The following is a 22162-nucleotide window of genomic DNA, read 5'->3' on the forward strand; positions in this document are numbered from 1 at the left end:
GAAGATTTGCCAGTGAGTGTCGAATACCATTATTTAGAGAATTCTTTTAGTTCGGTGCCTCGATTTTGAATTCTGCCTCTATATTATTGAGAGCAGCCTGTACAATACAATGTTTTGGGAGGCTTTTGATAAATCATCACAAGTAATGCAGGTCTAAGTTCCCTGAGTAAGCAGAATCGTGTCCTACATTACTTCAACATTGCCACCATGTGTAGGTCATTGCCTTGCTGCTTCTTGTTCCAGAAATCCATTAGCAATCCACTTTGAAATTTGGTCATACTAGTTTTTCTTAGGATGTAAGACCAATGCTAGTTCCCTTCCCATAACTTTGACCTCCAGTGCAGTTTCCTCTATTCTAGACCACCTGTTGGATTTTAAAAACTCTTTAAATGTGAACATTAAATATATAATATTTCATGGGGTCATAGGCACAAGGAATGGACAATTGTGCTAAACCAAAGAGACTATTTATTTTACATTGCAGTGCCCTAACAACTAGTATCTCATCTCTACTACGTTGGTTTTGGGTAAAACAATAAATACTACATGTTAGAAAACCCCGGGCAACCGAGGTTAGCAGTCACCCGGTTTTTCCCAACACAAGGGGTAGCTTGGCTCGAGCGGTCGGGGGTCAGGCACCGTGTTAAGCGTACGTCACACCCTCACAATAACCATGCGTTCATCCGTTCCAAATAAGACTCTACACCGTAAAAATTTATGAAAGAATCTCTTTGTGTTTATCTTAATTTTCTCTTAGTTGCAGGATTATGACACAAATACAATACAAAAGGATTTTCTTCAGGAATAGCAGGTCAATTAACTAATAACACTTTGCAGGTGCAATAAATAGGATAAGGTCATAAATACACAAGGAATAAATATAGGTCTGATAAATACATAGGGCAAATAAATACTGTCAGACAATAAATACCAGGCAGGAATAAATACAGTCAGACAATAAATAACACTCCTTCAATGAATAATATAAGCAATCAAACAATTGCAAATCAGATCACATTTATGAGGTAGATTGATTTTACCATGCCCAAGTACAGCTTGTGGTCACTGGGGTGGCCTGGGGATGTCCCACCTAGAGTGGTCAAGGCTGGGGCCTAAGCTGAGGTAAAATGAGGGTACCCTAAGGTTCTAGCTCACCAACTACACAGTCCCTCACACAGGTCCCTGCACCAGTCTCAGTTCACCCCCCCTAGCACCCTCAGGTTGGTCCTAACACCCCTCTAGCCCCTAGAATGGTCTTTTAGGGCTCCACAGGGCCTCAGATGCCCTTTCTACCACTTACTGCCCTTTTCTCGGTGTTCGGCTCTACTCGGCGCCGGGTCGACGTCGATGGGCGGCTCCGGTTCGATGACGAGTCGATCGGTTCCACTTGACGCCGTGTCGATGCCGTCGGCCGGTTCCGGTTCGATGTCGCTGGGCGGCCTCGGCTCGATGTCGGGTTCCGGCGTCACAGGGTCACGGTCTCCCCGCTTCCGGGCGACTCCGGAGTGCGATCTCCACTCCCGACCTCCGTCAGCTCCACTTCGGGTTCCGGCGACTCCGGAGTGCGATCTCCACTCCCGACCTCCTGCGCGCTTTACTTCAGCTTCCGGCGACTCCGGAGGGCGGACTTCACTCCCCCGTCGACGCCTCACCTCGACCTCAGGTGACTTCTACTTGACCTCCGGTGTCTCTCCACGACCTCCGTCGGCGCCCTCACTCGACCTCTAGCGGCTCCGGGTACGACGTCTGCCTTCTGTCAACGCCGCTTCTCCACCTCGGGCTCCAGGCTTCTCGACGTCGGGTCTCCAGGAGGATTTCACCAAACAGGTTAGGAACTTGCTCTTCTTCTCCTTTAAGGCCTGTTCCGGCTGTTCAGGTCCTTAAGATGATTTTCTGGTCTTTATCCCACACAGGGCACTAGGCTGGGCTTGGTCAGTAGGGACTAGCATCAAGGGTGGGTTTCTGGACCCCACTCCAAGCACTGGTTTCCACCCCTGCTGCCTCACTCCTTCCTCCTTCTGTTTCTCTGTCCTCTCCCTTCACTAGTCAGGTGCCAACTGCCAACTCCAACTGCCAACTCTGAGCTGGCTTCCCAACATTCTAAACCTGCCTCACACTGTCACAGGGTTCTAGAATGTTCTGGAAGGTACTAGTAGGTTCCAGCTATGTCTCAGGTGACAATGGGTGGCCACCATTTTGTGTTTCAGGCCCTCAGACAGAAGTTCCAGGGGTAGGGAAAATGGCTCCCTGACCCTGCATCAACACTAAAAAGTCTGGTGGTTCCCGAAAAGGAAAAATACTAACAGGGTTTGAGGCAAAAGTGGGACAAAATAAATAATGATGAGGAGGGACCACCCAAAGGGCTGACAGGTCTAACACTACATAGTTAGTAAGACAACAGTAAAACTCTTACCTGCTCCAGCTCTCCCTTTGGTTCATGTAAAAAATGTTGTTTGAGAGACTTCAGCAGTTTATCAGCCTGTAGATGTAAGAGAGAAGAAACAAAAAATGGTGTTCATAGGGATGTTGTGCATAGGTCTTATAGGGTGCTGCTTTAAACATGGTGGCAAACCCTTTGAGATCCTAGCCATTTAAGTAAAAATATAATATAGAGGAAATGTTAAGTGGTAATGTAAAAATGCTCTTAAATCTCCCTTGTAGCAAACAAAGACATACAGCAAGCATACATACGTGGCAACTTTCCATCTTAGTGCACCAGAGATTAAAGGGATACACTAACAGAGAAAACAGATTGCATTGTAGATCAGGGCTGTGGAGATGACCAATCTCAGACACAGTCTTACACCATTTTTATTATGAGCTCAGTTTGTCTCCATGCTCACAAGCCAGATTATTTGACACATAAAAAGAATGCTATATTGTTTATTTGATTTAAGTCTTATAGCACACATCCTGAAGGGCGTCTCATCAATGTATTGGAGCATATGGGCTAGAATGGCGTGATCTAAGAGTCCCAGTTCGTACAGTCAGAAAACGGATTTGAAAATAAATTAGTGGCAGTTTTTGAAAACACCTTACCCACAGTTCACATTGCTTTAGTGACAACGTTCTTTTCTTTTTTACTTGAAGTCGTTTTTAATACATAAAAGGTTTGTTATGATCATCATACATTCCCATTGTATTTGTGTGCCTTGTCTGTCTGACTGTAGAGAATGCTGTGCATGCGGCCTATGTCAAAATGGAATGCAAAGGATGCAAGTCTGTGTGAGGAGAGTCCCTTCGGAGCAGATGGAGGCTGAGCATGGCGATATCCTGCTCTCAGCGGGCTATTTTGAATGTTCGTAATGTACCCAAAATGTCTGCATGTGGCACATCTCCAGAGAGACTGTTTTGTTCCCTCTAAAGCATAGTTTGTTGAGTGACAGATCTCCCCAACCTTGGTAAGTGCAACAGAATTAAGGATTGCAGTAAAGTAGGTCAGGTCAAAGAAGCAGGTCTTTGCAGTTTGACCAGTTACATAAGGATAAACCCCTGCCCAATAAAACCCATCACCTCATTTTTTGTATGTCAGAGTTTGAAAAAGCCACTAATTAAGGAGGAAAAAGTAACGTACCTGTAATCCTAGTTCTCTGAATACATAAAAAGTTGAATAAAAAGTAGAATAACTCAGCTCAAGTGCCGGGACCCCAGAACATCATTTTGGTAAATATTTTTACATAGAAAAAACATGCCCAAGAGGCAAGATTTCCCAACTTTTCTGAATTTCGATTTTTTAAAGACAAATCTTATTATCCCCAGTAAAGTTTGGTGTATTTGCCGGAATGTTGCGCAAGGAAGCCAAACCTACCAAAGAATCAGTTCTGGAGTCAGTCAGTGCCCAAATGTGTGCATCAATCTACAGGTTGCCACATTGAATCCAAACATTGCACATTACAGCAGCAGCTGCTGCTTTTCCACTAGTAGACTGTTTTAGGATTAACCCAGAAGGAGTAAGTTAGCTGAAGTTGGGCTGTTGAATCCTGTGATCAAAACGTACCCGGTCAAGACAAATTGTACGGAATTTTTAAATGGTTAGCAACAAAGGATATTCCCCAGCTGATTGTTTAGAAAGATTAAAGGAGAGGTACTCAGATATGGCCCACACTATACAGAAACATTAAGCAGCTATGGAGGCTGCCTTTGTAGAGAGATAGTTCCTGATAGTCATTGGGTGGCAAACAAAAGGTTTAACGAAGTAGGTTACTCCTGATAAACATTGTGTGGTGGCATAAGAAAATAGGCAAACCAACGTCTTTAAAAATGAAATCACTTCAAAAATGGTCAAATGGATGGCAAAGGATGTGGTGGACAGAGGGATGGTAAAGGGGCCCAGTTAGCGAGACCGGAGAAACCTTTGTGCAACATTTCAAGCACCAACAAAATGACTTATTGCTCTCTACTGATGAAGGAACGAATCCAGAAACATGTGTCGAGTTATACAACTCAGACTGCACCAACGGTTAAAAATGAAAGACTACTACTGAAGTAAGTGCCATCATGCACTGCATTTACCATGAAGCATTGGGACAAATTGACGAAGCAAGAAGCCTTAGTTCCCACCTAATTAAAAGACAGTTAAGAGGAATGGTTACAGATTTGGCATAGCTTTGCCTAAGACCAATAAGAATGCAATACCTAGCTTAATGAGGTACCCAAGCCCACTACCATTCTATCATGAGTGCTATTCAAAAATAAAGATCGTATCTATTCTTGTTCCAATTCAGTGGTAGAAGTTGGGGGATCAGTTGACACAGCAGAGGTTCCCAGAAGGGTTTAAAGAATCCCCGCCAATCAACAAACTAATGGAGCAGCATCATTTCGATTCCCCCCAAAGATACTGTGGGATAAGGGAAAATGGAGTATTGTATATTTAAAGTATTACACATGAAAACGAGTGAGATTTATAAATGGTGTGCCTAGAAAGGTGACTAACAAAAATTCCTGCAATACTTATAAATTAAGATTTTTAAGAGAAAGCTACGCTTATAACGGGTCTCACTGTGAATCTGATGATATGAGATGTATGTGTACACTTAGGTTTAAACAGTTATACATGTAGCAAGAGATTATACTCATTGGCGTACTTTTAAAGGATGCACGCTGTGCCATCAAACTGGATGTTTGGCAAGCAATTCTCACCGTGACATTGAAAATTTGCACAATGGGCAACAGAGGGCCAGTGGAATAAGAACATGGCTGTTGAGACACAGCCATCATCTGTAAAAATAGGGGTACCCCTGACAAAATTTCCTAAATCAGGGAAAGAATATTGGGTGAAAACAAACTATTTAGGAAATGAATTTCCTAAATAGTTTGTTTTCACCAGATACACAGCCATCAAACTGGTGCCTCGCATGTTTGAAAATGCAACAGTTCAGAGGGCACTGTGGGCAAGACAGTCCATGAAAGAATAAAAACAGGCTAATGGCGATACTTTTGCCCCTACTAAAGCAGATGTACAACGGGGGACAAATACTGAAAGCACCATCCAAATTGGTGAACAAGTGATGCCATACAGAGCACTGAAATTGGTACAAAACTGTTAAAACTCAGTTGCCAAGCCAAAAGTACTGTGAATAAACAACACGGGCAACAATAAAACTTGTGGGCGATGAACGCCGCTGCCATTGAACCCTCCAGTGATAATCACAACGTCATTGAACGGGCACACAGCACTGTTTAATCTGTAGAGCGGTGGGTGCCAGGCACATTGAAGCATGTCACAGGGGGCACCACAGCATCAACCAACCGCTGCACAACAAAGTGTCAAAGAGTGGTGATACCAAAGCACAACTTAACTGGTCTCATTGCGAAAGATATCACGATACTGAACTGGATATCTAGCAGTCAATAGGAGTGCATGGCAAGCAATATGTGACCAATATACCGTATGCACTTGGGGGCACTATAATAACCCTATGTAAGAAAGAAGCAGCTGTCCAATCAAACCAAAAGCATGACAGGCAATACATAAATGACAATGAAAGCAAAAGGTACGACAGGGAAGCCACACATCAAATCTGAGCTATTCTCGGAGCACCTTCTAAATAGGGGCAGAGCAGAAGCCACTTGTAGGCTTTCAAAAGGGAGGGGGGGGGGCTGACTACCACAGCGCTTCAGAACCCAGGCACGAAGAGCAATACAACGCCAACAAACTGGGGACTGAAGAATCTAGGCATCGCCTGTAATCTCAGCTGCTTATGAATACTTTACATGTTACATCACCGCCTTTGCCCCCACTTCACCAAAAGCCGTCCCTTTTTAGGTTTTATGGGGAAATAAAGGATTTATAGAGAGGTATCAAAATAAATACATATCAAACCGTAAAGAGTCATATCTGTTCGATCAGTGGTGCCCCCCCCCACCCCACCCCACAAAAAGATGCAAGGTCAGCGATATTGGGGTGAAAATAAGTGTTCAAATGAATGAAACTAGAAGCGCCTGGAGTGCACCGAGTGTGTGTTGGTGAGGTGTGGAGCCGCTGCGACCAATCCCTTCTTCCCCTTCTGTTAATGGCGGCGGGTCAGCTTTTCAGCCAGCAGAGGCAGCTCGAGTCTGCCGACAAAACCGCCTCTCCCTCCGGGGAATCGTGGCACATGAGCCAAGGCGGGCGCGGCGGTGTGCAGAGAGCTAGCAGGCTGCCTGGTCGGGACAGAGTGAAAAAAACAGTGCGTACGAAGTTATAACAGTGACCGTGTAATGCCGCCAGTACACGATCGAGTCCGGATGGGTGGGGCCTAAAGGAGACAGGGCGGTCTCCAAAAAGCCTCACTTTCAAATCAGAGGCCAGCGTTTACCATAAAGGATGACGCAAACCAATAAAAATCATGGGCGGAGCTTCCACGCCACTTCCAAAATCTCCTTGATTACAGGCAGTCTCGCAGAGCGAGCAGCACATGTGCTGCAACTCTAGGCGAGACCTAAAAACAGTAGCACTTGCATATTCCTAAAATGCGCGCCCTAAGTAATTTGCCTAAATGTACCTAGTCTGGCCTGGATGTGTAGGTGTATATGCATATGGCTGTGTGCATCTGTAGCCAAGAAACCCCTAGGGATGAACCAGCCCCCTCACCTGATGGTTGAGAATGAAGGATCCCGTCTCTGCTTCAAGGATGACAGCCCACAAGGGATGTCAGACCGCTGTATGTCGAAGATTCAGCATGCAGGACCCCATCTCAGCTTGGCAGGAATTCTCCTCCAGGGATAACTCCTCAAGATTGTATATTGCCAACTACATTCAACAGGTCACCACAGTACAGTTTAGAGGGAGGACAAGAGGTGCTCTTTTATGATGGTTGTCTTAGGAGGGAAACTAAGCCCCACCCAAGTTTAGTAAAAGAAGCACTGAATCAGACTGGCAGTATATTGCTGCCCAAATACCAGGACTTTGAAATGCAAGTTGGAGCCCTCCACCACCAGCTTATTAGTTAGCATCTTCTTTAAAACAGGTTTGCATGGACCAGGCTTTGGTGCATCCAGAACATGGAACTGTGTACTGCCCATTTTGGCATTGCTAGAACAAACTAGATGGCCATGCTGAGGACCTTGCCTGTATTAAGCTGCCAGCCGGGCCTAGATGTCCACAGACACTCACACAGGGCCTAAAAGCATTCTCTTCTACGCACCAAACACTGTTTGCCTTGTTTATGAAGAATCTGCTACAAGTGCGGGTGAGCCAATCGGAGACTGTCTTGTGAGCATACGCAATCACTGTACTACCGTTTATTGTTTTTGTTGTCCTATGACCCTGCTTTTAGGGCAGAGCCTATTTAGCATGCACACGACCTTGATTGAGAAGAACAAGTAGTCCCAGTGTGTGCCCCATTGTCCTCTTGGGCAACGGGGCACAGAGTAATCCCCTCAAGTCAGAATGCAGTCTGATGACTCATAATTTTCTACCATTGCAGCCAGATCTGGAGAAGACCTTTGTGGAAAGGCAAACCAGCAACGCTAAATGAAAAAATATATTTAAAAGCCCACTATTCTTATGAAAACTCCTTTTATAACACCCCTCCCCCCAAAAAAAAAAAATAGAACTACAAATCTCCAGAATTAATGAATTACCAGGACTACAAATGTCTGGGCCATTTTTACATTACCTACTTTTCTAATGGATCTCGAGCGCAACAGTGCTTAAACTGTAAAATTCCACAACTTTCCTATAGTGTTTTTTCATTGTAAATCATAACCCTTGGCCACACCAAAGAAGCCTAAGCAAAGTTCACAGTCATAAAAGCAGCAAGACTGAATTTAAGTCCATGTAAAGAACTGGTAACCTTCTATCCACAGTGCAGATTATGATGCAATCTTGCCCTGTGAAAGAGGATTCATTAACCCTAAAACAAATAGTTAGAAGCAAACTTCTTGAAATTTCTGACTAAACCCAGAAGCAGAGATCGATAGCTTACACAAGACAGACTACTCTGTGTACATTCCTTCTTCACAGGTGTCATTATCACATATGAGCACACCTTCAAATATGTACGTTTAGCATTTCAGCTGTACAAAAAAAAACTATTTTGCTTGATTAAACAGACTAAAAGTTCCTTCCATCTATAATAAGAATCTATCCCAAATATAGGGTACATGTAACCCCTGACTTGCCTCTTAGTTCACTAATAGTACTGTCTTCAGGGTGGGACAGGGATGTTTCTCAGTTCATGTTTAAAAACTCCCTTTTAGTAAATCTATTACTAGAGCATGAGGTGGTAGAGCACGGACATTCAGACAGCATACTTTTCTTTGAAATAGCATCAAAATGCCCCACTAACATGCAGTTTTACCTATATATACTATACAGCGTATAAACAATCTATGGAAATTAGGTTTCAGCAAAAATATTTATCATTTACATGCGCAAGTCCGTGAACGCTATCCTCAGTAGTTAATAATATATATTTATTGTTTGATTATTTAACATCTTTACAGTAAAAAAGCAACGAAAGTGCAACATTAATACTGATCATTTAAAATGTCAATAAAACCGTGTGATTTAAATAATCAACCATATGTTCCTTTTTTTTTTTAATACATCTATGAGAATGCAAGGTGATTAATTTTGTTAGTCAGGGTGCATTATAGAATGACGGGGTGGACAGATGAAGGGTGGAGTAGTGGGCAAAAAGAACAATGGATTTAACCAAGATCTCTTGACTGGGGGAGAATGTTTTAATCATTCAACATTCTGTCCTTCATTTGTTGCAGTTACACTTTTCGCCCTAAGTGGGACAGCTGTTTCTAGACATGGGTCCCTTGCTCACTGTGCCACTGGATTTAAGCTAGCCTAGCTGATGAAGGGCGTCATACCCCGAAACCAGTTCCAGGATGCTTGTTTCCAGTCCAGGGAGGACCTCTCTTGGTAGTCCGATCTGGACTGTACCCATGAGGCACAGGGTCAAGACTGATTTGCATATGGCTGGGACCAAACTGGGGTGCCGTAGAGGGCAAAAGAACGATGGATTTAACCCAGATTTCTTGACTAGGGGAGAATGTTTGAATCATTCAGCATTCCGCCCATCATTTGTTGCAGTTACACAGAAGGAATTTGACAGCATTTATTACACCCTTCGGATGTTACAGATTTATTTGTATGCCGTTTGGGCTAGCCTCAGCGGCTACAGTCTTCCAGACGTTAATACATAGACTGTTTAAGGGCGTACTTCCAAGCCAACACTCTTGTAATGGGTAAGAGTAAGAAAGAGCATGATGCGGAGGGAGATTTTGGGAATTCTAAGGAAAAACAGACTTACAGCTGAATTGAAGAAATGTAAATTCTGCAGGAAACCCGTCACTTACCTTGGGCATGAGATCAGTAATATGGGAATTTTACCCCAAAAATAAATTAGAGCTACAATTAGAAATGTACCTGCACCAACATGCAGGAATGATGTTAGCCCTCTTTGAGAGCATCAGAATTTTATTCTACATTTATTTTTAAAAACCTGACGAAAAAGACCTTTGAGTTGAGGCAATTGCCTAAAGAACACAAGAAATTTAAATGGAATTAGAAAATGAGTTCTAGACTATCAAGGATGACATATGCACAGCTTTACCCATACAAGGTTTTGATCAAGAAGCTCGCACTATTCTCAGCACTGATGCCAGTGGTAAAGCTTTGGGGGTGGTTTTAACGCAAGTGTCAAGAAAAGGAGAAAGGTCTGTGCAGAAAACAGTATTGTGTGCTTCCTGCTCTTTATCACCATCACTAGAAAAATACTCGGTGATTGAAAAGAAAGGGGTCAGTTTGCGTCTGGGCGATGGGGAAGTTCAGACCGCATATATTGGCTCATAACTCACCAAGTGTACAAACCACAAGAATTTTATTAAGGTGTTAACAGAAGGATCTGCGAAGGCCACTCCACACTTGGCTGGAATGACAATAAAATTACTAGATTATAACTATGAGGTGGTGTACATACCAGGCTGGGAAAATGAAGTGGTTATTTGAACAAGTCTCCTTACAGAACCAAATCCAGATATATAATTATTGAGATGAGTATAGTGTGGCCTTGGTTTATTTGGAAACATAGGCTATTTTGGAGAGTGACTGGGTGAAAGGTTATGATGAAGACTAAAAAAATAGTACTGATAAAGAAGTTTGTTTTGGAAAGGTGATCCACTAAGAGCAAACTAAGTGAGGAAGGAAAGTAATTTTGGGAGCTCAAAGATGAGCTATCTATATCTGAGAAAGGATTTTTATGGAGAGGGCACAGAGTGGTGCCTCTCCATCAGTTGAGAGAAAGAATCCTGGAAATAATACATGAGTGGCATTTAGGTATTGTCAAGTCTGAAAGTTGAAGAGTTCATATTGCATATTGGTGGCCTGGTGTGGATTCAGACAAGGAAACATCTGTAAGAAACTGTGGCAACTGTATAAATGTTGACAAGTCCCTGAAGGTTTTTTTAGACCTCCTTTAGGTCTAAGAGAAATGCCAAAAAGCCCTTGGATAGGCTTTGTGCTGTTCCTCATTTATACTGCTAAAAAGCATTGACAAATCTAATCGTTCTAACCTTTTAAGGCGTTATGCCTGGACACAATAACAGAAAACAAAGGTCAGGTGACAAGCTGCGTGAAGCACAGGATTTTATTTCACATATTTTAAGCCAGGTCCTCTTCTCTTGTAAAAGAATGCTTTCATGGTCACCCCTTTTAGAACACCACACACACCTTCTCCATCTAAATTAAATCACTTCCAGTGCTAGTAATAGGAGGAAACCAGAGTAGGTCATCAACTTGGTCTTGAAATAACCGTCTCTCAGCTCTGCACGAGGCATAAGCTGAGCCCAGATCGACGTACACCTCAAGAGACAAGGCTGACCATCTCGACAGTCTCCCTCAGCACCAAATCAAGTCCTGCTCCATCACCGATATAGCAGGGGTAACAAAATGCCCATACTTTTTTTTTTAATTTATGAGAAAACATCCCCCTACTTTGGGTGGAAAGACAACTGTCCCGGGACGCTTAATTTCAGTAGCTTAAATGACTCAAGACATCTTAAGTATCATTCATGGAGTCTCCTGTGCTGAGAAACCTAAGGCGGGACTACATCGAAACAATAAACAAGCCTTTTTGCAAGGGGGCCTTCTTACAGGGGAAACATGCAAATGTGTGCATCTGGCTAATCTGCAAACGTGAAGGGTGCTTGGGAACTGGCTTTAATTAATGGAATCACTTTTAACTTCAAAGATTCATTCTTTTTGAGGGGACGCTGCTTGTTGCTTCTGGCTGGCGCTGCATCGGTGTGAGGGCTGTTCACACCCACGACTTGCGGAACCCGCTTCGCGGGTCCCGCTGCGGAACCCCCTCACCTCCACTTGCCGCTGCTGGTCTCCTGCCTGTCTGGCTGCTTCGTGGGGGCTTGTGAGGCTACAGGGCTGCGAGCGTGAACCGGGACTCATCTTCCCAGGAGTCCCGGACCCGGAGGCTGAGTCACCTGGCCCCGCTCTCCCTGAACGCCCCGCCCACACCTTGTCACAACACACCTTATTGGTCCTTGGGATATAAATACTGGAGAGTGACGCTGCGCGGGAGCGCGCGGGAGCGTCCGGGGCGAAGACCGGGCAAAGAGCGGGCCGTTTGAGGCCGTTCGAGTACGTGAGAGTCCGGTCCGGGCCCCCCCTCCTTCGCCTGGATCCAAAGGTATTTGAACTGTCAGTAAAATGTGCACACGGGAAACCAGGAGCAAAACTTCCTCACAAACTGCATCTGGGGCCGTTAAAGGACCTATTGACACTTACTTTGCCAAAGCTGGCTCCCTTTTGTTTGAGGAAATAGAGGTTCTCGAGCGCAGAATCTCACAAGAAATCGACTGGGTAAGAAGGTCCTCATTGGGCCCCATGGCCCATGTTAGAACCCCAGAAAATAGACCTGGTCTTCCAAATAACCATAGTATAGACCCGGCAACATGTCCTATCCCAGCCATTAATTTCACCAATCCCGAGTTTACTACTGAGGCCCCGAGTTACCTTGAGGACATGAGCCTTATGGCCCTACCCAACACGCAAATCCCCCAGCTTACATCCATAGAGAACACTGAGACAGCTAAAGTTGCAGGAACTAACCTAGACAGCAACAGGGGTACCAGGGAAGGGGCTGTTCCTAAAAAGAAGCAGGGCCTCCAAAATAAAGTAGATCATAGGACTAAAACTTCGAAATCTAAGCAAGCCAGAGGCAAAAGGGAGATAGGTGCTTCCTCCGAGCCCACTGGGAATACATTAGGACCGCCATCTCCCCTTAGAACGAGTAAGTTAACTTCATTACCACAACCTATTAGCAACGCACCATCAGATACTATTTCAGATGACATAACTTTAGAAGATATAGGCACCTTAGTTAGGTCTCTGTTGAGCCCTCTTGAGGCAAGACTGATTAAGATGGAAGCCAGATTAGTTAGTATTGAAAAGGCTACCATGCAACTCGCAGACTCAAGGAAAACTGTCAACAGTGGGACCAAAATATCTAGAGAGGGATCAGGTTCAAAACTTACCAAAGGCAACTTCCCTCCCACACCAACTACTAATAAATCCCCGCAAATTAATCCCAAACCCCCACAACCTGTACCAATTAACGCTCCGGCACCATTGGTTTTAAATAAGGCCCCCACTCCCATTCAACAATCAGCTATTGCTATCCCAAAATTAACCCTCCCGCCGAAAGACCCAGCCTCCGGCCAAAGCTAAGAGTGACCCTCCTACTACTGGAGAGAAACCTGACATTACTTCTAAATCCAAATTCATAAACCTCCCCCCAGAAGTAGCACCTTACACTCTGGTTCTGGTGGGGGTCCCTGAATTAAATTCTACTACATCTGAATCCACCATCTCACTTATGAATAAAGTAATCAATTGGCTCTCCGTAAACAGACCCTTACCGAGAGGTACTACTAGCGATATAACCATGGCTAGGAGGGCAACGTGGGTGGGCTACACTAAGAAATCCATCGGTGGCGACTGCATTCTGGTCACCTTCAGAGATCCGAATGCAGCCGCATATATCTGCACCCGTGCTGCTGATGGGGATTTTGCGAGCGCCATCCAACCATTACCCCTCTCATTCTTTTACCCCTCAAATTTTTACAATCTGGAGGATCACAGGTGGAGGCATCACCAGGAGCTGTTGGAGGGTTGGGAAAATAGTCGGAGGAAGAACAACAACTATCCGTCATACAGGGAAAGACCAACAGAGCAGTTCCCTACTTATGGGGGTGAGGCCGGCTGGGAAACTGTTGCAAGAAGGAGGGGGGGAGGCGGTGGACAGAGGAGGGGAATTCCAGGGCCACATAGAATACACTACCCCGCCCATCTATCTACCCATAACCGCTTTAGTAGCCTTGAGATGGTAGACTGACATGCGGTTGATGAGGGGAGCGCAATTCAAACATCTCACATAAATGGGCTCAAATTTGACCTGGGTGCTGATATTCATCCTTCAGCATTTGGCACAGTTGATCCTGCACATGTCCCAAGTGTCGCGCCCTCCTCTCCCCTCCATGATAATAACCCCAAGGGCACGCCCGTCGTCCCCACAAACCTTCGGCGGCCCCACGAGTGCACCACCACCACTTTGGCTCATATGGGCACGGCCTCCACCCAACCACTAGAAATAATAGTGATTTCATGGAATGTGGCTGGCCTTGCTAGCAAGATAGATTGCACAGAATGGGGTACATATATCAGTTCGAAGGATATAATTCTATTACAAGAAACTTGGGCGCGTGAAGAAATAGCATTTCCGGGTTTTGCCTCCTTCTTCAAAGCAGCTAAATGGGGGGGTAGGGGCAGGCCATCTGGGGGACTAACCACATGGGTAGCCACGGATTTAGGATGCCAAGCTACTTATCTAGAGACCGCTTCTGATGATTTACTGGCTGTCTCACTCGAGTGGCCAGACTCATCGAAGTTGATAGTAATTAATATCTATTCAAGGCCGGTTCCAATGCATAAAGAATCTGGCACAGTGGATGAGCTAGCCAAGCTCCTAGAAGGTATCCCAAGCGAACTGGCTTGCCTGGTAGGAGGCGATTTTAATGCTCAATATGAACCACTGCCGGGGCTACGTGATGGTCCTTCTCTGGAAGAAGACTCATATTGGCTCATACCTGAGACGGTGGCACCTTCCCCACGCGCTTGGACTCCACTTGCCCTACAGATAACCGCCCTCACTCTCAACCTTGGTCTAAGGGCATGCAACGGTCGCACTAAATCAGACACGCCAAGTATCCATACTTTTAATAAACCCGGCAGCGAATCCAGATTGGATTACATAATGGTTAAACTGTTCATGTGGTCAGCAATAGTGGACTTTAAAGTTACCCCAAGACTAGACAGTGACCACAACTCCCTGGAATTGACCTATTGTCTACCTGGGAGAGACCCAAGAATCAATGGGTTGGTTAAAGATAAAACGGGCCTCCTACTTGAAAATAATCGTAGGAAGGTCAAGTGGGAGAAACTGGCCAGCAACCCAGAACGAATATCCCGCCTATATGAAAGGATAATTCCATTACTGGAGGATGCCTTCCAGCTAGGATCTAGGGTTTTAGACGACGTTATGCGAGGAGAGCTTGCACAAATACATGCAGGCATCCTCATTACCCTAGAGCAGGATCTATTTTCATCTTCAAAGCAAAGGAATGGCCTTAAACCAAAGACATCTTGGTACAATGCTGCTTACAGGGAAGCCAAGGCCAACTTGCTACTTGCCATAAAGGAACATCACAACAAAGATGAAATTCGCGCCAGGAGAAGATCCTATAAAATCCTCCTAGAGAATGCAAGGGCAGAATGGGACCACGATTACTGGGAAAATCTCACTAATGTATTAACAACCAGAGATTCCCGTAAATTTTGGCGTGTAGTGGCGAATGGCACGGAGGATTTATCTTCCGCAATAGAGCCCAATATAGCCCCCACGGTATGGCAGACCCATTTTGAAGCCCTGTACGCAGAGGGTGGGGGTGAACAGAACAGAGATGGTCCCACAATTTCATTCTGCCCGATCGGGGTTGCTTTCACTGAAAAAGAAGTGAGGGAAGCCATTAAAGGGTTAGCTGCTGGAAAAGCCCCTGGTCTCGATGGGGTGCCCGGTGACCTGTTTAAGCAGGAACCCGGGATATGGGCACCCTATCTCACACTAATATTTAATGCCATTGCCGGGGGACTGGAGGTGCCTGATACTTGGAGGGGAGCAGAGGTGGTCCCAATTTTCAAAAAGGGATCCCCCTTGCTCCCCTCCAACTATCGTCCTATCAGTTTAATCGATATATCCCAAAAATTGTTCGGTAGACTGATTTTGAATCGATTGCAGGCCTGGATCGAAGAAATGGAAATCTTGTCCCCTTACCAGGCAGGATTCAGGGAGGGCGTGTCAACCATAGACCAAATCTTCAGGTTAAATCTCCTCTACTGGAGAACAGCCATAATCGAGGGCGGCAGTCTATACACCATCTTTGTAGACTTACGTGCCGCCTTTGATTTGGTTCCCAGAGCGAGGCTATGGAGAGTTATGGAAGAGTTGGACGTACCTACTGACATCCTGACAATCCTGATGAGACTTCACCACAATAACTACGCTCGCGTAAGGTGTGGCAAAGGTGGCAAACTAACCGAAAGGTTCCCCGTTCGCAGAGGCGTGAGACAGGGTTGTGTGCTCGCACCGACCCTGTTCTGCATCTTTGTGAACGGGGTAGTTGCCCACCTAAACAGGATTCACAACTCGGATGCTCCAAAATTAACCGGCAGCAGGGTGCCTGCAATTATGTTTGCAGATGACACCCTGCTGCTGTCTAAATCCCCTATGGCGATCCAGCGCATCTTGGATGGTTTTCTAGATTTTTGTAACGATCGGGGACTGGAAATCAACCCTCAAAAAACTAAGTTCATGATTCTGAACCCCAAGCCCCAGAATCGTGCCCCACCCAGGCTCGGCACAACACAATTGGAACGTGTGCACAATATTGAATATTTGGGGATCACGTTAAACGAACATCTATCGTGGACGTCTCATCAGGCCAAAGCGACCATCAAACTGGCACAGTTGGCGGGTGGCACTTTGCGCTTGGCGAACAAATCTTTCTACCGTCCACTGACCCCAATTATTCACATATATAAAACCCAAGCAAGGGCGGGTGTTACATATGGGGGTGAAATCTGGGGTCACACTCATGTCCTAAAGTTACAGTCCACCGAAAACAAATTCCTGAGACAGGTAACTGCCCTTCCTCAAAGCACTCCATTACTCCCCCTTAGATTAGACCTGGGAGTAAGACCAATATCAGAGGAACTAGGTCTTAAACCCCTAACCTTTTGGAGGCGTTTGTGGTGTAGCTCCGATCTCTTAATTTACAGAGAGGAACTTCAGGAATTCTTACAGCTGCGGAACGCCTCGAGGATTCCGTGGCTGACCTATGTCAAGGGTAGGTTTGAGGATCTGGGTTATCCGGAACTATGGACCGATCCTTCCAAATCCTGTGTAAAGATTTCAAAGAAGGCACTCACAAGAGCATACTACAATTTGATGCTCACAAGAGCCATCAACGAGAGCCGTGAAGGATCCTTGACCCACTTATTCCTGAAAGCAAAAGACTCCTACTGCCTTGAAAGCACTCTTGATGCGATCTCCCCTCTGCTAACGAGGAAATTATTCTTTCAATGGAGATATGGATGCCTTCCTCTAGCTTTTTTCACAGCGTCTTGGTTTCCATGCTCCACCACAGCAACCTGCCCTGTTTGTGCTCATCCGAAAGAAGACGAAGTTCATGCCGTTTTTTTCTGTAAGGGCTACAAGAGGAGCAGGAAACGCTGGTTAGTCCCGTTACTTAGGAACTTGGGCTTCAGATCCTTCCAACCAGCCTATAGGGTTTTAAAGTCAGACCTTTCTCCCATTGTCGTTTTTGCAGTTGCGAAATTCTTAACTTCCATGTGGTTTACCCGTAGCAGCGTCCTGAAAAGACTTGTATAAATTGACTTATGGTTAGATTTTAGCACAGTACACTATACTTCCTTTTTTCCCTTAATGCATTTTAATGTCTTAATTCATTGGATCACATCATGTTTAATACTTTTTAATTGTCCATATTTTGCTATGTATCTTTTATGATCTGTGATCGAAATAAAGATTTCTGAAACGAAACGAGTGGTAATGCAAGAGAGTTACCAGCTGAGCTGTGAAATGCGTGCTTTTAAGGGACATTTATATTATAAAAATTGCATTAGGTACACTGGGTATTACTAATTTCTATATTTTGGAAGTACAATTGTATCTTATATTTGTGCATTTTGTAGCAGCGTGCCTTGTACTGTGTGTAATGCAAGTTTAAAATAACGACTTACATGTTCACACTGCTTTCTGTCTTAGAGTGGGACCTCGTAGCATTAAGCATACACAAGTGACTATCTCCACCACACCAACGAAGATTTAGTCATTCTTTGGCTCTCTGGTTAGACACAAACCTCTGCAGTGCATAACCTAATAGAGGTGTAATAACGTACTGCTAAAGAGACTAACAATGGAACCTTCTGAGTTACCGGCACCTGAAATTAATATCACCCTACTATTTTCTTACCCTCAATAAAATGTCATCATACATAAATCAAGGGGATGTGTGCATTCTGGATAGCACCCATTGTTACAGTGCTAGTTCCCTAAGGAACATAATCAGTTGAGTCAAACAAAAGCTAAGAAGCACCACAAGTTTATGAAAGAATTTAACAATAACAGTATATATATATATCAACTTCAATTAAGAAGGCTGAGTATTTCTTGATTTCAAGTTCTTTATTCCAATTTCAATACAGTACGGTACAGCCGACGCGTTTCGTCCTGACATAGGACTTCTTCAGGGCAAATCTATAAATGAAGATAAGATCACTCCTATGGATATTGATCAGACTTTAAGCAATATAAGCTGATAGTCTCCTGTCCCAATCATACTCATCCATCTAAGGTGTGAGACAGATGCTGTATATAAGAAATTCCAAGATCGTAATTTTTTCACGAGTTTTATAAAAAGTATTATTCAACACCATTAAAAGGCTGAAGTCATCCACCTAAATGAGTGGAGAAGTACCCAATCCGATCGTAATATGCTAATTACGGAAAGGCAAAGGGGCGGCAATACGGTTTACGGTCACACGAACGGTCCCACGATCCGGATCTTGGATACGATACGATCTTGGAATTTCTTATATACAGCATCTGTCTCACACCTTAGATGGATGAGTATGATTGGGACAGGAGACTATCAGCTTATATTGCTTAAAGTCTGATCAATATCCATAGGAGTGATCTTATCTTCATTTATAGATTTGCCCTGAAGAAGTCCTATGTCAGGACGAAACGCGTCGGCTGTACCGTACTGTATTGAAATTGGAATAAAGAACTTGAAATCAAGAAATACTCAGCCTTCTTAATTGAAGGTGTAATAACGTATTAGAATGCATTTCTAACAGATTAACTGTTTTATTTAGTTCTCATTTAAGCTGCGCGCTATTCTGAAGCTACCTGCAGGTGACCGGCAAAAAAACACTTAACAGAATCTTTTGTTTTTTTCAGCCACACCTTTGACCCAACGCTCACTGACTCCGCCCCCACTGCATCCAGCATGACAGTTCCTGTTCTGTGTTTTTTAATGCACTTTGACCGCTGCATATAGCTCGGTTGAGTCCTTCGACACGAATTCTTAATTTAAACTTCCATGTCAGTGGACACCATACAGCTAAACTGTCAACTCATGCATGAGTGTTTACTTTCGAACCTGGACTGGCATGGCAAAGTTCATGACAAACGCTCAAGTGTCTCGGGTGTACTCTTGGGAAGAGAATGTGGTCCGTCGGCTAGATTGCCGACTCTGGTGCTGGAAACCAGGATTCGAGCCTCGGGGTCGCGTCCACATCCGGTGATTCTGGGCAAAACATACCCTGTCCCCGTTCCTACTAAGACGCTAGGACAGGAGGCGCTATAATCACCGTTAGCCCCAGGCCCCTTTACCTTAAGATTCGCCTTCAGCCCGACCGTCTTCGCCAGTCTCTGCAAATCCGAGTACTTGAGAGAGTCCAGCTCTTGCACCGTGGGCACCTCCATGTCAATCGGCGGTTGCAAACGGAATCAGAACTGCGGCGCACAGACAATAGTGCCAGATGGTCCAAGTATTAACAACAGCAGCACGCGCGCCTCTAAGCTCCTTACTTTGAATATGCGCGCTCAGCGGCAGCTTCGCCCGTTACTGTACAGCCAGCGGCGCCCAACCAACCACAAAGGGCCGTCGCATATTCAGCTTCATGATTGGAGGAGGGCAGAAGTCTAATGTCAATGACAGCCAATGGATGGTCAGGAACACAAAGAAAGGGGCGTGTTTTCAGATCTAACAAATGAAAGGAGATTTCCGAGTCCAGCTGAATGTCGAAAAAGCCTATATGGCTGCACAAGGGTCTGTTGTTCTCTCGAGTTCAGATTTATGCCACGTATTGGAATACCGGAAGGAAACTCACTGTGACGGGTTTTGCTACTACGAATTACAACAAATAAATATTTATGGTACTGCGTGTGATGATTTTTAAATCACTGCACTTTGGCAACTAACTGGACATAAATAACTATTCTTTTCACAAGAAAACTTCGTGAAACACCAAGCTAAATCTGTACGCGGGTGTATAAAATGAAATTACTGCCTTACGGACATGATAGTCACTTGTACTAGAGGTTCCAGGGTAAAGCGTAGCCCGCCTTCTGTTTCTTCTATAAGCCCGCCTCTTACAGTTTTGAGATCTCGCCTAGGCAGCCCTTCGCTGTCTCTTCCAGTCATGCAGTATTCAAGATATGGGCATTAAGCCCATATATTTTATTTGTTCATGTCAGCGTAGGGTGACCAGATTCTCAAAACAAACAAGCATTGGCATAGCCAATAGGTCTCGCCTTTGGGACCTTATAAGTGTTTAGCCATGCAACAGTTGCATAATTAAACACTTATAAGGTCCCAAAAGCGAGACCTATTGGCTATGCCAATGCTTGTTTTAACTGCTGCAATCTATTGAAGCCTATCAGAGAACATCAAAGCGGCCGCGAAAGTGATCGCGATTGCGAGCAAACATCAAAGCGGACGCGAAAGTGAAAGTAATCGCGGTAAAGCGCGACGCGCGCGCACATGCACTGTAGGTCTACGCTGGCCTGGTAGCACTTTTTGGAGCCCTCACAAAATGTCTCGCCAGACCAGCGCATGCGCTGGGTCAGGCGAGACCTAAAAACGGGGACAGGTCATAGACATAGAAATAGGTCTACGGTTTGCAGTAACCATCGACATAAAGTAGGACTATTTGACACTGTCGTAGACATAAAAAAAGGACTACAATGACAGCTCCCTCCACAGACCGAGATGAAGCATTACAGACAACAAATCCGCGGTCTTTTATTGGCACCCCTCTCCTTTACACAGCAGCATTAGTACTTTTTATTACATTTACACTTACATTTACACTTACACTTATATTTGCCAAAAATCAATAAAACATCACAGGCTAGCAAACGCCAGATTTACTAGCTTTATCAATGCTTGTTTCTATAGCTGCTGCGTCAGCACCACGTAAAGTACAACTCACCAATGTTGCTTAGTTGCTCATGACAGAAAAGCATGGGAGGTAAACTGCGGAATGCTAAATTGCCAAATGGCAGCCATGGACCAATGTAAAAAAAAACACTTCTCTCCAGGTATTACTGCCTTAGGGTCTTAAGGGTGGCAAAGGCTGGCCGACCACAGTCCTCCCACATTTGCGTGGTCACTGCTGGGATGTCATGTTACCTTACTGGGGTATGTATAGTGCACTCTAGCCATTGGTATCATCTCATAGTGCAATAGTGTGAAGACCTGAGCAAAAAGCTTGAGCAGCGCTGCTCGCCTCTCCCACAGGAGTTAACCCTGCTCCTTTAAGTCCTTTCCAGCTAAACAGTTTGCCGTGATCTGAAAGGTCAGACAAAAGGTCAAGTCATAGCTTTGATATGGAGAACACAGAGCATGCATCAATTGGTTAGGAATAAAACATGCAATGAGCAATGCATTAATCCTTGCACGGTATGCATAAGGGCTACTGAAAAGTTTGTATGGCTATGAATACAAGCTACAGGACGAAGAAATATTGTTTCATCCAAAATAGAAACTTTGGCTGGCACGATGACGTAGGTGGCACTGCGTGTAAAATGTCTCTCTTCAAAGGATTTCCCTTCTTGCTACAGCGCTCACATCAGTGACAACACATGACGTAAACAGTGCAAAGAGAGCATGCGCACGCATGCTCAACCGGAACAATGAAAAACAGGGACATTTCTGTGTTTAACCTGGACACTGTGAAGGACTGGGTTTTTCTAAGACCCAGCGGTGCCAGGGAACAACACCTGAAACCTTCGTGGGTTACCTGTTCTGGCGTACCAAACACAGAGACACGGGACACTTCCAGCGGCGTCAGAGATCAGCGTTTATTTTACTGCAGGGATACAGAGGTCACAAGAAGTACACAGCGTGTAGGTTCTCGGAGACTGCTTCAATTTGCAAAAAGTGGATCGCTCCTTTTATACACGTTTTTCCCATAGCCCAATACAGTGAACAAAGATTACAACTCAGTTCCCACAATAAACTTCAAAAGGGTCGCGTTCATGTTTCAGGAGGCCGGAACATG

At 44.7% G+C, this 22162-nt stretch overlaps 1 protein-coding gene across 2 annotated transcripts in view; it reads right to left on the bottom strand.

Moving 5' to 3' along the window:
- Positions 1 to 19742, bottom strand: part of NUSAP1 (nucleolar and spindle associated protein 1) — a 406214-nt gene extending 386472 nt beyond the window's left edge. Inside the window, exons 1-2 of one of the 2 annotated variants that reach the window (XM_085627119.1) lie at positions 19488 to 19742; positions 2414 to 2479 (exon numbers count right to left, since the gene is read on the bottom strand). In XM_085627119.1, the coding sequence (XP_085483245.1) occupies positions 2414 to 2479; positions 19488 to 19580 (159 nt within the window). In that variant the 5' untranslated portion in view covers positions 19581 to 19742. The remainder of the gene's footprint in view (positions 1 to 2413; positions 2480 to 19487) is intronic. The other variant, XM_085627118.1, reaches the window with a different exon arrangement.
- Between the last annotated feature and the right edge of the window lie 2420 nt (positions 19743 to 22162).

Source organism: Triturus cristatus, chromosome 9, assembly GCF_964204655.1.
Source record: "Triturus cristatus chromosome 9, aTriCri1.1, whole genome shotgun sequence".
NCBI lineage: Eukaryota > Metazoa > Chordata > Amphibia > Caudata > Salamandridae > Triturus > Triturus cristatus.